At 35.8% G+C, this 16,591-nt stretch overlaps 1 protein-coding gene across 4 annotated transcripts in view; it reads right to left on the bottom strand.

The window, feature by feature from the left end:
* LOC116507148 (utrophin-like) overlaps nucleotides 1–16,591 on the bottom strand; it is a 143,671-nt gene that overhangs the window by 30,900 nt on the left and 96,180 nt on the right. For 3 of the 4 annotated variants that reach the window (XM_032215099.1, XM_032215101.1, XM_032215100.1), the window contains 4 exons: nucleotides 14,877–14,988; nucleotides 1,867–2,003; nucleotides 832–870; nucleotides 463–528 (listed from right to left, as the gene is read on the bottom strand). In XM_032215099.1, coding sequence (XP_032070990.1) covers nucleotides 463–528; nucleotides 832–870; nucleotides 1,867–2,003; nucleotides 14,877–14,988 — 354 coding nt within the window. Of the gene's footprint in view, nucleotides 1–462; nucleotides 529–831; nucleotides 871–1,862; nucleotides 2,004–14,876; nucleotides 14,989–16,591 lie in introns of those variants that run through there. The other variant, XM_032215098.1, reaches the window with a different exon arrangement.

Below are 16,591 nucleotides of genomic sequence, written 5' to 3'. Positions count from 1 at the left end.
ACTTTAATTATGCATTACATCATTTTTCAATGTTTAACTCTTAAATTTACACAGATAGATGATAATACAAAAGAATGCATACTTTCTATTTCTGTGATGTTGAACCTATGGCATGCATGCCAGAGGTGGTACGCAGAGCACTCTTTGTGGGCATGCCTGCCATCGCCAGCTGCTTTTCAGGAGCGCCAGAAACCAAAGACCAGCTGGCAGGTGCGCATGCACTCCAGCGTGTGCTAAGAGCAGCTGGCAAGCGTGCATGCGCATGCCAGAAACCCGAAGACCAGGTGGCCAGTGCGCAGCTGGTCTTTGGGGTTCTGGGACTCTGGTGCATGCATGCACATGCATTCTGGTTTGGGCACTTGGTGCCGAAAAGGTTCAGCATCACTGTTCTAATTTGTAATGTCAATCTCAGTTCTGCGATATATCAACACACACACACACACACACAAATTTGCCTCTTACCTGTTAGCATATTGTTCTATCCTGGAATGGGTGTCGTCATGAAACAGTTGTGGAGATTGGGAGGGGCTAGTGGAATTTAACAGAAAAGAAGTTGAATTTTCTAAATTATAAAAAAACAAGATTTTTTTTACAGTATTAAACACAAAAGAACGAAATGCCTCTTAAGGTGATGGCCTTGACTCAAACAAATATGGTAACAAATGTTCGCCATTCAGAAGTTTTATTTCATGCCTGTTCTAGTCAAATAAATGGAAGATTCAGAGAACCAGGATTGTGCATGGTCTCATTCATTTCCACAATTTTGCAGAAGAAATATTTGATATATTAAACTTAGCTACCTTACCAAGCACAAAGATGGAAGATACTTACTCATACTGCTCTGGCCACATACTAATAAGAGTGATAGGACTGAAAGAAAAGAAGCATAGAAAGAAAACAGAAGATTAAAATACTGATACTATTTAGACAAGTACTGCACAATATATTTATTTATTGTTCTACCCCAATATTTTGTTTTAGAAGACGTAGAGGAAAAATGAAATTGCTCATAACCAAACCCACTTCAGAATATATTACAGAGAAAAAAGTGATCATTTGATGATCAAATAGAAGAGCAATAATCTTAAAAACAGTATCTTTCCCCATCCTATAATCAAAAAAGGAACTAATTGAAACCTTACATAGTTCTTAATTGTTAGGAATTCGTTTAAAGTATCTTGCTAAAAATGAAGCTTATACAGATTTTAATAGTTTATTACATTAATGTAGAGTGTTTATTCTGTACAATTTGATTTGATTGCAATTTTTCAGTATATAAACCAATTTTTACAGCTTTGGCATGTACCATTCAACAAACAGGTGTACAGAAAGTAAATGTATAGAAAACTAAATCTAATGCTAATTCTATTCATTAATGATATCATTACAATGCACGTAAACTGGAGTGCAATTTAAAGAGACTTTCAGGATGAATATATTTGATGAGACCATCTTAAGTGACATGCTTCTCTTTCACTGTAATCACATCGAAAGTATGTTCTCCTTTTTGTTTAAAGAATAAAAACCAATTTCTGGGCATGGTTCAGTATGCAATTTTAAAACTGTCTTTAATTCATTCCCACTAAGTAAATGGAACTACAAAGTAATTTTAGCTGTATTGGACACATTCAGTAAATGTACTTTTAAAATGTCTTAAATAAATATAGTTTATATGTTTTATTAAAGGACATTTTACTATGCCTGAATTTTTAATACTTCTGTGTTTTTAGCTTTCTTCTTGCGTTCGAACATGTTTAGTTATAAACGAAGTTGCAAAGTATTCTCATTGTAGCTTCTACCCTTAGAAAAAATCTTTGTGAGAAAAAATACTATATTGAAAAGACCCAATCTCTGTTCAAAACTCACGTCTCTAAATTGTCGCCTTCTAAAACTGTTTGCACTGGCAGATAACCAAGTCGTGGATGTTTAGCAAAATATTTCTTGGATCGGAACTTGTTTTTTAGCACTTTAGTAAAATCACGTACATCTTCCCCTGATGTTGTCTAGGAGAAGAAGAAACAAAACAGAAAACACAAATTAAATGTTTACTTTCTGCTTGAAATGATGAATGCATTACATTATATTTTCTTCTGATGCTTGTTACAATATGCAAATGACAATGATTTAAAATTACTGGAAACAAAATGTTTCCAAACCCAAAAAAGCAAGAATACAAAAAGCTTAACTTAAAAAGAAAAAAAATCAATTTAATAAAGTGAGTTGAACAAAAGTTAGAACAGACATTATCTAAAAACTTTTCTTGTGTTACTCAAAATATGAATTAATATAATAAATTAATTATACTTAAATGTTTTCCATATATTCCTAAAATAGAACCAAATAAAATGAAGCATTGCAAGACTCATTTACTACCTTGTCAAAGCTAAGAGGTCCAGCAGTGTTTTCTATCAATATATATGAGAGTAAAACATAACAATATTGCTTCTGTATCAAAATATTTGATTCCCCATTTGAATGTTTTATGAGCATATGGACTGCTTAGTCAAACAAATGCTGCACTCATACATTTCCACTAATTGGAATATGAAAAAGTGGATGAATATATAATTCATAAAATGTAGAATGAGATGATTTTTTCCCCACTTAAGTATAAGAATACATATTGGTGCACTGAGCTTACCTTCAAAAAGGTAAATGGCTACTTCTCTATGAAGAATAACAATATCAAACAACCACTCATTCATTATTTTGAGTGATATTTTTTTTTGTATAAGAGAAGAAAACTAAGATACAAAAGTAGTTTCCCAGATTTGTAAAATTGGTAAGAAATCCAACACAACTTTGAGTTTGGTTTTTTCCCCAAGAAAACTTTCTTGAAGTATTTTTTCAGGGTCAAATTAATGTTCCAGCAGACAATGTCACTATTGCAACATGAATTCTGTCAGAAAGAATGAATGGTTAATAAAGAGATGGTATTTCAATCAGTTGTGCTCATAATTCTATTTTACTTTTATGAGTACAAGAAAGAGTTTTGCATTAGAAAATTCACAACCTGTATTCCTAGCTACTAAAGGCACCCAGGAAGCATCAAGAATAATAACACTAACAGAAGAGAAGAAGGCGGGGCTTAGCAGTGAGAAGACGGATTTTCAGGCTATTCCTGAAATTCCTCTATTCCGAAGGAAATTGGACGGTCCTTTTCGGACCCAAGCTGTCCCGGAGAGACAGTGAAAGGTTGGAGGAGATCCAGTGACCCCAGAGACGTTCGCAAAGTCTCTGGGGGGCTTGGAATTTAACCTCCTTTGCCAGTGACTTCTGGATTAGCTGTAAGCTAACCGAAACTGCAGGTTGCCCCTAAGAATGGCGTGAAGTGTTTCCAACTGGTAAGGTGATTTTATTACTCAGAGAGACACAGTCCGCATAAAAATTTAAGCTAATTGAAACCAAAGAACAGAAGAATTTAGCGAATTGGATTTTTTTATGGGTTTATGGCCGGTGGCTACCCTATTTCTTAAATGTTTTAAATGCTACTTACATGGACAAAGGAAAGATTACTTCAACATCTCCTCTGACTCTCTGTAAGTGGGCTGTAAACCAATTTACTATAATTTGGCTTCCTACAACTTGACACTTTTATTGCTTGGCTGTGTTGGTCTAAGATCAGATAAGATTGCACAGCTCCCAGCTTATTTTTACTTGCAAATACCTTAAAGCCTCTAAAGGAAAAAATACTAACTGCATCACAAATATGGCGTCTATGCAAGTTTCAAATGATTCATTTCAAATGATTTTTTCCGCGTTACGGAAGTTGTCCGACACGTATGATAGATTTGAAAAAAAACTGGACTATTTGCTGTTTTTAACATCAAAATATGAAGAAAAAAGTGAGAATGTTGAATGTTTGAATGTTCCTGAAATACAAATGAAGGATGTCAGAAATGAAGATTCTCAATTTGCTGACATTCCGGGCATCTGGTTTAAAGATTCTCAACTTGCTGACACTCCGGGCATCTGGTTTACTTCGGAGGGAGAAAGAGATGCAACGTTTGAAGGGGGGGCAGCCATACAGAAGATTTATTTCAAAAGACAGAGAGCAGGAGGAATGAGAAGCATTAAAGAATTTATACTTCATGAAACATCATTTGCAAAATTTTCGATACCACCACTGAGAATTAAAGACAAGCTTAAAAGTGCAACAAGCGTAGGACAACGTGTAGGACATTATATGAGAGGCATCTTAAGCAAAAAGGTGCGAAGATATTCCTGTTTGGACTTGCTTATAAAGACGTTTGGTGAACTTGTTCCACGAACGGCAATAGGATTAAGGAGGTTTTGTTATTGGAGAGACACAGGCTGATAGATGGAAGAATACAATTCAAAATTAGCTAAACCTAATTATTCTTATTTGTAATAGACATAGTTGAATAATAATTGATGATGATAGTAATGTATATAATGTGGAGTTGATATGATAAATAATAATTGGATATGAGAAGGGAAGGTTGGAAATATTTTTGGACCATATACAAAGGTTATTAATCACAATAATTATCACTATTAAAAAGTAAAATAAAACTATATACAGTTAAATGTTAACTAATATGGGGAAAATGTTACGATATACGATATAATTACATAAAGAAAGGAGAATGATAATAAACTATACACATGGAAGATGGAATTTTTGGTATTAAATATTATGGATGTTTAGCTAAAACAAGATATGAGGATTTGATGTTAATAGAGGATTTTACAAACAAGTAAATGAAATGTTAGCATGTGGTTATGGATTAAATCTTTGGCATAGTTAAGGATGAAAGATGTTTAAATATCTGTAGTCAACTAAAAGTGGAGGTATAATGATGTCAATATGGTAAACATTTGAGTTAAGATATTTGAATTAATATGAATTAATGGAAGAGATGCACCAAAACATGTTGTAACCAGCTGATATACTTTTTTATAATATATACCTGTGGTTTTTTTTCTTTTTTTCCTTTTGTTTTTCCTTTTTTCCCCCCCTGCCTTGTTTTTTGTTTTTTTGTCTTTTTTGTGTTTTGATTTTTTCTTTTCCCACTGGTGTGGGTATGTGTTGTTTATGTAACAAAATAAAAAAAAATTAATTAAAAAAAAAAGAATAATAACACTAACAGTTATTTGAGGTATTTAGAAGCTCTGATCTAAAGTGAATCTTGGATAGATTCATAGTTCCAAGTGAAGTTCCATTAAATATGAAATTTTGTAACTACAGGGCGGGGCATAACCTTTTCCTAGGGGGTCACAGCAAGATCGACAGCAGTTTACAACTTCCGCGACACCTCATTTTAAAGCCCATAAAAAACTGAATTGAATGAGCTATTAAATGTTAAATTTGCTTTAAGAATGGCTGGAAAATTCGATTCGGAAGAACAAAGGATCATTGACAGAATAAAATGCGTTGCCTTTCGAGAGGCTCGCGATGCTGGAGCGACGTTTATCAATCGAAAATGGATTGCAAACAAATTGAAACGTCATCCGGATTGGGTTACTGATAATTGGAACAAAACAGCCCAAGAATGTTTCACAAAATTTGGAGAAGGGCGTCCTCTGCAACTGTCCCAAGAAAGCAAAGCCATCATTGCAACTGGCAGTCGCAAACAACGAAAAGGAAACCGAAAAGTGGCCCAAGAAATCCTTCAAATTCGTGGAAAACGAGTTGATCAAAGGACAATCGGCCGATATCGAGAACGAGAAGGTTTGAAGCCATTCCACGTCATTTGCAAACCATTGAAAACTCAAACACACGTTCAAGATCGGCTTTGGTTGTGCGATTGGTTGTCTGAATGGACCGAGGAAGATTTTCTTCATTTGGCGCCATCTGACGAATTCTTCGTTTATGCCATTCGAAAACCGAATTTCCAGAACGATCGAATTTGGGCTAAAGACGTCGACGACATCGCCAAACATGAACGATATCGACAAATCGTTCGCAATCCGACTTGCATCGGGATTTTCGTCATTTTCACAGCCAAGAAACTGCATTGGGTTTTGAAGGATAAAGGGGAATCCTGGGATGGCAGTTATTTCCGTGAGAAAATTTTATTGGAGAATGTCATTCCATTTCTCAGTGATCCAGACAATGTCTTGGTGGTTGGTGAGGCTGTCTTTCTTCATGACAAAGCTCCTTGCATGCGTGCAAATGCGACTCAGCAATTGTTAAAGGAAAACAATGTCGAATTTTGGGGCAATGACGTCTGGCCGGGAAATTCGCCAGATCTCAATCCGGCAGAGAACATTGGGGCCATAATTAAGGATGAAGTGGAAGCTCTGATGATTCAGGAGCAAGGTCAAAATCGATATTCGGTTGAAACTTTGAGAATGAATTTGGAAACTGTGTTGAAAAATCTGGAAAATCGAACGGAACTGTTTGAAGATTTGTTGTGTTCTTATCCACCTCGTTTGAATGCTGTTCGAAGGGCTAATGGTGGTCATACTGACTATTAAATCGTGTCAATAAACTCAGTTTTTGATGGGCTTTCGAATGGTGTATGAATTATTTGTGTTGTTATTACAAGTGTTGCTGTGACCCCCTAGGAAAAGGTTATGCCCCGCCCTGTATATATGAAACATGGGAATGTATTTCCAAACACATTAGTAGTTGCTGCTATCCTTAATAAGATTTTCAAATAATTAAGAAAGGTTTTGAGATTGGTTTATTGGTTTTCAATAAAGGACAAAATCAATTTCACTTTGTTTGGTATGTTGCTCAATTAGTTCCTTGCTATAGACACTTGCTATTTTCCAACTCCATAATTTCCCTTTAATTCTTAAAACTAGAAAAAGATTTTTAGTGAATCCCTGCCAAAGAGCCTACTCACTTTTGCTGAATTTGTCATGTTGGAACAACAGAAGACTTTAATAAATTAGAGACTTTCTTTAGCCTTGTGCTTGAAACATCAGCAATTAAAATAGGTAAGCTCAATGTTTACAATTGCTTATGCATTGATTTCCTAAACTCACAAGCTATATAAACATGAAAAAGTGTCTACAACAGTATCAGTAACTGTCCTTTAAGACTGATTTTTTTCAATAAATAACCAATCTATTATAAATCCACTTTTCCAAAGCTGAAATGGGTCAGGTCATGCAATAATGACCCTCACATTTTCATTTCATTGTGCTCTTATTTCTCTGGTGTGTATAGAGATTTGAAATACAAAGGAGAGGAGTGCTACCATATTCCTTCTCATACCTCTCAAAAATTCAAATCCAGGGCAAAAACCTTCAACTTTGCAATGCTAGACCAGAAGGGCTGCGACAAGAGTTGCTGGCACCTGCAAACCTTTTTTGTTTGCACAGTCCCTTGTTTGTAAAAATTTACATAATCAATATTGTGTAACTCTTATGTACAGGCTTTGAATATGCTGGTAATGAAGACTGGCATTTTTTAATGGAAGGATTGTATTTAGCATTCAGATAACAATCAGATGATTATAAACTAGAAAAGATAAGCAGAGAAAGGTCAGTAGGAAAATGAATAAGGAGGTGCATTGGGGGGGCATCTGAATTGAGCAGAAAAGAGAATGAAAAATATAACAACCTGGAATGTATTGGTTTACTTCAGAAAGAAAGAGAATTTAATGAAGAGCTGTTCTGCAATGAATGGATGAATGAATTAAGCAATCAATTAGAAATTAAACATTCTTATTATAGAACAAATACTTCCCTATCATGTGGGTGTGATGAAATATGATCTCTCTTCATTCTTGAGATTATGTATATAGTAAAGTATAGTAAATGCTATAGTATAGTATGCACATTGATCTGGCATTAATGTCTTTTTTAGAATGTAGGCATTTATAAGGAGTCTGGTTTGCATCTGTTTCCCCAAGCATAACTATGACAAAATGCAGTTAGATTTGACTATAAAATGCTTTCAGTGTAAAACAGAGACAAGGTTTTGATTACAACATGAGAAAACAAACTTGGCCCACAGACCACCAGACCTTTAATTTTGTGATCTTGAAAACATACACTGAAATTCAATGGCAAAACTGCCAATTTTCAGTTGCCCAAATTGTGGCTATTGTTAAAATAAAAGGAAAATTGGTATGTTAAATCACCACATGGCTTGTTTGCTGCTAAACATTCCTGTAACACCACTCCAAATTTTTTTTTAAAAGAGAGAGAAAATATTAAAAACAGAACAAAACAAAACACAAAACCCTTCCTATTTTCTATGACATTATTAAATTTCCCCTCTGTTTTTACATCATAAATAACTGGCTTTACAAAATGAAACAAAAAGTCACTTGATTTTGAGCTGGGAGTGTGAAAAGGAACAATTGATCTGAGAATGGATTATGTAACATTTCAGTAATAGTTCCTTTAAAACTCCAAAGGTATTTTCAATTTGATTTAAATGCACCGTCCCCTCCAATTTCTGGGCCAGAAGAAATGTCAGAAACAACAGGTTAGGGCACAGATCAAGACTTAAGGCATTTAATGGTAAGGATGGATGAGAATATTGTTCAGTGGTTTTAAAATTATGAAATTCTTTGTAGAGAAGATGAAAAAAACCCAAGATTTTTTTAAAAAAAATACAAAATACAGACTTTTATCGAAGGATTTAAAATGCTTGATTTCTACAATTGTGTCAAATCCCACAATGCATTAAACCTAGTTTCTGAATAAAACTATTTTCTAAATTCACCCAGAACACTGAATCATACACTGGTGGAACAACTAAGTTCATGAAATGTATTGAGCCACTCAAAAAATTATAATGACGCATGGTTAACATGTTGTATGTATACAATGGCTAGATAGGTTTCGACTGGCTTGATTAAATTTATTGTATGATTCAGCCATCTTTCATACAATTGGCTAAAGTGGTTATTACTTTTCCTCAGAAGACCCTCATCTTTATGAACTCTGTAGTAGCTGGAAAGAGCTGTAAATACTGAATATTCTAATGGAAATAAATGAGATTATCAATCGCCCCGTTTTGATAAGCACTTAGCAAATTTCATCACTGTCCTTCTAAATGTAACTGAGAAAATTCAGATTTTTAAAAAGCATGAATGATGAAGAACATATGGGCAGCTTTAAATATTCTAATTTCTTGTTTTTGCTGTTTTTGAAGCAGTTCAAAAAATCAACTACAAATAACACAAAAGAAAAGCTATGAATAATAAATACTCTTAAAATAATAATAGAGGATAATAAAAATCCTTATTACTGTCAGCTATAAATGTGATGATGAGTCAGCTATAAATTTAATAAGCTCTTCAAAAGCTATTAAAAAGTGCATCCTAATTATTACTTTAGGAGACTATTAAGAGAAGTAATGTTGAAGGCCTTTTGGTACTGTCCATGGGATTTTTATGGCAAAGATACTGGAGTGGGTTGCCATTTCCTTCTCCAGAAGGAAATGTCTTTGAACTATGGTGCTGGAAAAGACTCCTGCGAATCCCTTAGAATGCAAGATAATCAAACTGGTCAGTCCTAGAGGAGATCAACCCTGACTGCTCTATAGATCTAAATCTAAGGCCAGATCCTGAAGATGAAAGACAAATACTTTGGGCACCGAATGAGGAGGAAGGACTCACTGGAGAAGAGCCTAATGCTGGGAAAGATTGAGGACAAAAGAAGAAGGGGATGACAGAGAATGAGGTGGCTGGATGGAGACACCAAAGCAGTAGGTGTGAGCTTAAATGGACTCCAGAGGATGGTAGAGCACAGGAAGGCCTAGAGGAACGTTGTCCATGGGGTTGCGATTGGTTGGACACAACTTCGTAACTAACAGCAACAACGTTGAATGATTCATGAAATTCTAGGCTGACAATAGGATTCAGACAAGGTTGTTTCATTCTCTTGTAGAATAAAATTTAAGATTATATACATTATTGCCAATTTCTGGGAATTGAGATCTTCAATGCTCAATTCCAAAATATAAGTGTTGGCTACTACCTATAATGTTTTCTACTCCATTTGTAGAACATCTAGATTTACAAGACACACTGAGGCAATACAGGGTTTCCTTGGTGCTGTGCATTGTGGAAACTCAGCCAATATGAAGTAGAGCAGGGGTGTCAAACTTGATTTCATCGAGGGCTGCATCAGGGTTGTGTTTGACCTTGGAGGGGTGTCCAGAGTGGGTTTGTCCATGGTGGGCATGGCCAGCTCAACATCATTCATGTCGGCTACCTGTTTTTGGCTGCTACGGTCTCATGCAGCCCTCTGCCAGTGAAAATGGAGCTCGGGAGGGCTGCATGCGACCCTCCCGAGCTCCGTTTTCGCTGACAGCAACACCGTAGGCCAGTCCTTTGCTGTTTCCAAGGTGGCCCCAAAGGCACAACCTGCTTCCATCTGTCACTCTGCACCACACCCATCTCTTGTGCCATGCTAGACAAATGCCTAAATTACTGTGCATCAAGCCCTGTGCATCAAGACTCTAGAAAGCCCTGTGCATCAAGACCCTAGAAAGCATTCCATAAGCTCGCTGATAAACATTTAGGATGATCATATCTTACCCATTTATGTGGAAATCTGGAACTTTCATGAATAATTACATGATCCTAGGCTTAGGCTATTAATAATTGATGTGGTTAGTACTTGAATGTGTTACAAAATGGATGTTGACATTCCTGGTATTAATGTCCTAGTTCAAGTCTCTCAATTTTTGCTTGCTGCCATGCAAGTTTAAAATAATGTCTTTTATATATACATTCCTAATTACAAGGGAGAAATCAGGGAGGAGGGAGATTGTGAGATTACCAAGAACCCAGAAAGATGCTTTTCACTTACTAATAGAATTCCTGATTAAAGTTAAAATTGTTTTTGTCAAAAGTGCTTTCACCCTGTGAGTTCAAAAATGAGAAGTTGATAAAGGTGGTGAAGATAATAATTTAAATTTATGGATGTGTTGTAGCTCAGGTATATCAAAAGAGAGAGAGAGATTGTTTAAGCAATGTTTCCCCCTGGGAGGGGCAACAAGAAAAGAACAACAAATGGGTCAGGCAAAAGAGACTGTATACAAGAATACAATTCATTTATCTAAACGAGATGGCAACAGCCAGTGATCTTTGCAGTCTCTCCTTCTCTCTCTCTCACACACACACTCTCTCTCAGTTATGTGATTCACTTACCAACCATTTTGCTGCAACCAAATGCAATCACTAAGTGAAGAGTAACCTGTATCATTTATATATCTTTTTTAGTGTGTTCTTTGCTGTCCGGAACTACATTTCCAAATTGGTTGGCCATACAAATTGAACTAATAAATAAATAAAGTAAGCTGACAACCTTCTAAAGTTTTGAACCACAATGAAAGCCATTCCAAAAACAAAATGTATGAATATATATATGATGAATCAAAATGATAAGCAGGGGGACCGTAGTGTTCCTAGAGGAAAGCAGAAGAATCTCAGCATACAAAATCATTTTCTCTTCTTTACTTTAGAAACTTGTTAGGAATAGGAAGTAAATATGCAATAGTTGCTCTGTCTAATCCTTTTTGACATTACAGATACATATTATGGGGTAGATATTAGCATCACACTGAGGATATAATTAGTGGTGCATTGAATTTTACCATAATCCAATTTTTGCTGTTGAAGCCAGCATTTCAGCAGTGAGACAGTGAAAACAAATCTTGAAAGGGGTTACTAAAAGATAGGTTATCACAAGTCTTCATGTTAACTATAAAAAAATATTCCTAATGTCCCATTATTGTGAAGACAGCACTTCATTTAGTGATGCAGAAAGAAAGGCATTTCCTTTCATCCCCTGGAAGTTGCATTCTATCTATCCAAAACCTGAAAGAATTGATTATGTTCATACAGAGATTAAAAAACTCACAAAGTGCCAGATTTCACATCAGGCACAGCAATGAATCTCAATTCTCTTGATGTTCAACCTTGTATGGAATGGGCTCCCCATTGAGAGCAGGCTGCTTCCATCTCTGACAGTTTTTAGAAGTTACTTTAAAAAATGAATCTTTTTCAAAGACCCTTTAAGTAATATCACCTGCATCTCTTGTTGTTCTTTATTATTGTTCTTTCCTGCATGGTTCTGTTTTTGCAATTTGGATTGGATGCTGCTTTGGTTCTGTATTTATTTTTACTTTGACATTAGAACTGATGGGAGTCATGACATTCATTGCAAGGGGATGAAAATCAAGTAAATTGCAGCCCCTGAACATGCATTGGGTCCAGTGGTGGAATTTTAATTTTTTTACTGCCGGTTCTGTGGGTGTGGCTTGGTGGGCATGGCTTGGTGGGCGTGGCAGGGAAAGGATGCTGTAAAATCTCCATTCCCACCAGGAGTGGGTTTCTGCCGGTGTTAGTGTCAGTTTGGTGCGTGCATGATTTGTGCATGCTCCGCGCACATGCACAGTTTCCTTTAAATACATCTGTGCATGTGCAGAACATCAAAAATATTTTTTAAAACCCATGGTGTGGCGACCAGGGAACCGGTTTGAGGGTGTGGCGAGTCCGCCATCCCTACCGGTTTGGTAACGCAGTCACCATTTCCACTACCAGTTCGCCTGAACTGGTAGCAACCCACCTCTGATTCCCACCCCACTCCAGGGAAGGTTACTGCTAAATCCCCATTCCCTCCTGATCAGTTGGGACTCAGCAAGCAGGGAATAGGTGGTGGCAGGACCAGTCAGAGGTGGTATTTACTGATTCTCTGAACTACTCAAAATTTCTGCTACTTTCCTCCAGAACTGGTCAGAACCTGCTGAATACTACCTCTCATTGGATCCAACCCAAAGGAATGCTTCAAGTGTCTCTGATTACATAGTGTTCTGACCCTCCCTGGCCTGTGAATAAACCAGAACACAGGCTTGGCTGTTTGCCACTATTTAATTACGGAGATAACGAATCCTTTGGCTGAGGGCCCAGCCAACTCACATTCAATAGAATAGCTTGGCAGCAACCCAGATAGTTCAAATGAAGCAATGCAAATAATCCCAATGAACAGACATGGCTAGAATATAGACAGATTTTCTTCACTACTAGTTCGAATGGTTGTTTCCTGCAAATGTCCCCTCCCAACACATCACTTATAAACTCTCTTGGGAGGGGCCAATCCATAACCACCTGTGCTTAATTATCTTCTATGAGACTGCCTACGGAGTGGCTTCTTCCGTTTCTCAGCCCTTCTCAATCTAGCATCAGGGACAAACTGCCTTTGATCCTCCCCACTGCTCCATGCCTCAGGCACCTCCTGGTGGCCAACCAGCCTCTCTGGTCCCTGCTCTGAGTCTGAACCCTGCACAGGATCCTCCACATCTTCCATGGCAGACTCATATGGTTGCTCGCTATCCGAGTCCATCAGCAGCTCAACCGGATCCTGCTGGGCCAGAACACATAGCCACCATGGGAGTTCCAAAAAATTATAAACATGAATTCCTAAATAACATATTAAGAGCAGTCAATATTCATAGAATTTACAAATTCCTATCTTTCAAACTGACTGTGTAAATACATATACATGCATACATACATACATACATACATATATATGTGTGTGTGTGTTTTTATTTGTGCTGATAAATAAATAAAGGGAGACTAGTATAGATCTATTTCAAGCTATTTAGCTCTCATGAGCTAGCCATACCCTTACTGGGAATCGAGCCTGTGCTGTATTGCCTCTAAGGCTCGATTCCCAGTAAGGGTATGGCTAGCTGATGAGAGCTAAATAGCTTGAAATAGATCTATACTAGTCTCCCATTATTTATTTATCAGCACAAATAAAAAAACACATATATAACAAAGGCAACAGTAAAAATATTGGGTTTCTGTCGTGATGGACTCTTGTGACGAGCCGATTGACAGATGATGGAAGCAGTTAGCTTCCTCCCATAATTGGGGCTTACCAGGGGTTGTGACTATATATATATATATATATATATATATATATATATATATATATATATATATATGTAGGTCTCTAGTTGTTCGGGTTTTCTCCCGCGTAGAATTGGAGATGTCTTGGCGACGTTTCGACGAAGTCACATTCGTCATCTTCAGGCTGCTGCTGACTACTTCAGGTTTGGTGTTTCCAGGAGTAGTGTGGGTTAGCAACCACACTACTCCTGGAAACACCAAACCTGAAGTAGTCAGCAGCAGCCTGAAGATGACGAATGTGACTTCGTCGAAACGTCGCCAAGACATCTCCAATTCTACGCGGGAGAAAACCCGAACAACTAGAGACCTACATACTAACACCCGCGAAAACCTCAGAAAACATATATATATATATATATATATATACACATACATACATACATACATACATACATACATACATAGACACACACACATATATATACATACATATATACATACATACATACACATACACATACGCATATATATATGTCCGTATGTGTATGTGTATGTGTATGTGTATGTATGTATGTATGTATGTATGTATGTATATATATCTGTATATATACATACATATATATATATATATATATATATATATATATATATATATATATATATATATATATATCAATGGCAATAATAATAATAGCAGATAACAATAAAAGTAATACTAAAATTACTAAGTGGAATATATTTTTGAAAATATATATATATTGGTTCACATTTTCTTTTAAATGAGACTTTTTATTTAAAAAACCCCAAAATGTTATAATATTCTTTTAAACAAAGAAGGTTTTGTTTAAAAAAAGTGTAAACAATATTACTTCACAACAAACTTGGTCCATTCTCAAAAACGTGATTTTACATTTGTTTTACATTTTCCAATGCTAACTACAATTCTTTTTAATACATTAAGTTTAATTCAAGATAATACTAGTTACCTTGGTAAAATAGAATGAATCTTAAAAAACAGAAGACAGATATAATACGGAATAAACTAAGAGTAATCAATGAAGAAGACTCTATACTCACCGGTATACAGTATTCCACCATTGGGTAATGTAATTTATGACCCTTCGCTGTTCGACCCGAGAAAAAACAGCTCTGGCAAATATCATAATTGAAATGTTTCAGGCTCCGATATCTATGAATGGAGTTTGGGAGGGAAAAAATGAAGACCCTCAATTTTGTGAAAGGTTCAAAAACGTAATGCCAAGCTCGGCAGATGTAGTTACTCAAAATGTTAAATTACAGAATGTAAAACCCAACTTAATTAAGATAGATTAATAGATTGTGACACTATTCCTGGAGCTGACAATCTCACGATGATGAGGATGATCATGATTTGAGTAAAGACTGTGTGCACACTATCCATACCTACTATTTATTCCATTAAAAACTATGCTCATCTACCAATTCTATGAATACCATGTTCAATTTAGTCCTTAGAAATAGAAAATAAAATTGAATGTAAATATAGAACCAGAAAAAACTACTTTTTAAAGAAATTTAAGGAGAAATTCTAGTCAGTAAGGCCCATTTTTAATTATTTACTGATTGCCAATAGAAAGAATGCATTTCCATGCAATAGTATGCCATGGCTTCTATAACACAATTATAATTGGTCTGAAAATCAACCATCTATCACAGGTTTTCAATAGTTGAACTATTTTCTCACACATGGCAGGGATGAAGAAAAACCACTGCAGAAGAATGCAGCATATTTTTATATAAATGCATTCCTGAAGGAGGGGATTAATTGTTCAGTATATTTAAAAGGGTCACTATTTCAAGATGGTGATTGTCACCAGGAGCAATCAAAGAAGTAACCCAAAGAAAATTAAGAATTATTTTTTTAATTATAACTTATATCATGGTCTTCTTTGTTTTATATATTGTGTACTAACAGTTGTGTTCACAGCTAGGTTTTACATTATTTATTCAATTAATTTTGATGGCAATTTAAAAGAAGAAGTTTGAAAAAAGGAAGAAGCAATAGAATGATTAACATTCTGTCCAAGAATTTAAAATATTTCAATTTTACAACAGACCACTTTGACCTGTGACAAAATAAGTTGAGGCTGTTCATCCCAAAGATGTCAGAGGTTCTGGGATGCTTCAGATAGATAAAAGGCATTTTTCATTAGCAGCTAACAAAAATATTGTGTTTTACTTTAATTTCCAGCACCGGCTTTAGTGGAAGATTTAACTACAAAATAGGCAATTTCTGTTAGGCTGTCAAGTCTCCGGGATTGGGCGGCCTAGAAATTTAACAAATAAATAAATAAAAATAAATAAACACTTAATAACAAAATCAACAGAAATATATGATAAGATTACTGGGCTCCCTTTTGTTAATGCCAGCTGACAAATTATTTTACATCTAAATGAATAAAACTGTGAGTTTCAATAAAGGGGAAATGAATCCATTTTTAAATATATTCTGTGAAGAGAAGATAGGTAAATAGCAAACAGTATTAGCTGTATTAGAACAGCATAACCTGAATTTTCAGTATTTCAGAATCAGGAAAATGCTGAAATGAGCCATGGTAACACAGTGGTTAGAATACAAATTCAGTTCACTGCCAAGAGTTCGATACTGACCAGCTCAAAGTTGACTCAGCCTTCCCTCCTTCCGAGGTGGATAAAATGAGGACCTAGAATGTTGAGGGCAATATGCTGACTCTGTAAATCGCTTAGAGAGGGCTGTAGAGCACCGTGAAGCAGTATATAAGCCTAAGTGATAT

The sequence above is a fragment of the Thamnophis elegans genome, chromosome 4, assembly GCF_009769535.1.
Source record: "Thamnophis elegans isolate rThaEle1 chromosome 4, rThaEle1.pri, whole genome shotgun sequence".
Lineage (NCBI taxonomy): Eukaryota > Metazoa > Chordata > Lepidosauria > Squamata > Colubridae > Thamnophis > Thamnophis elegans.
This window is presented reverse-complemented; position numbering and strand designations above follow the sequence as displayed.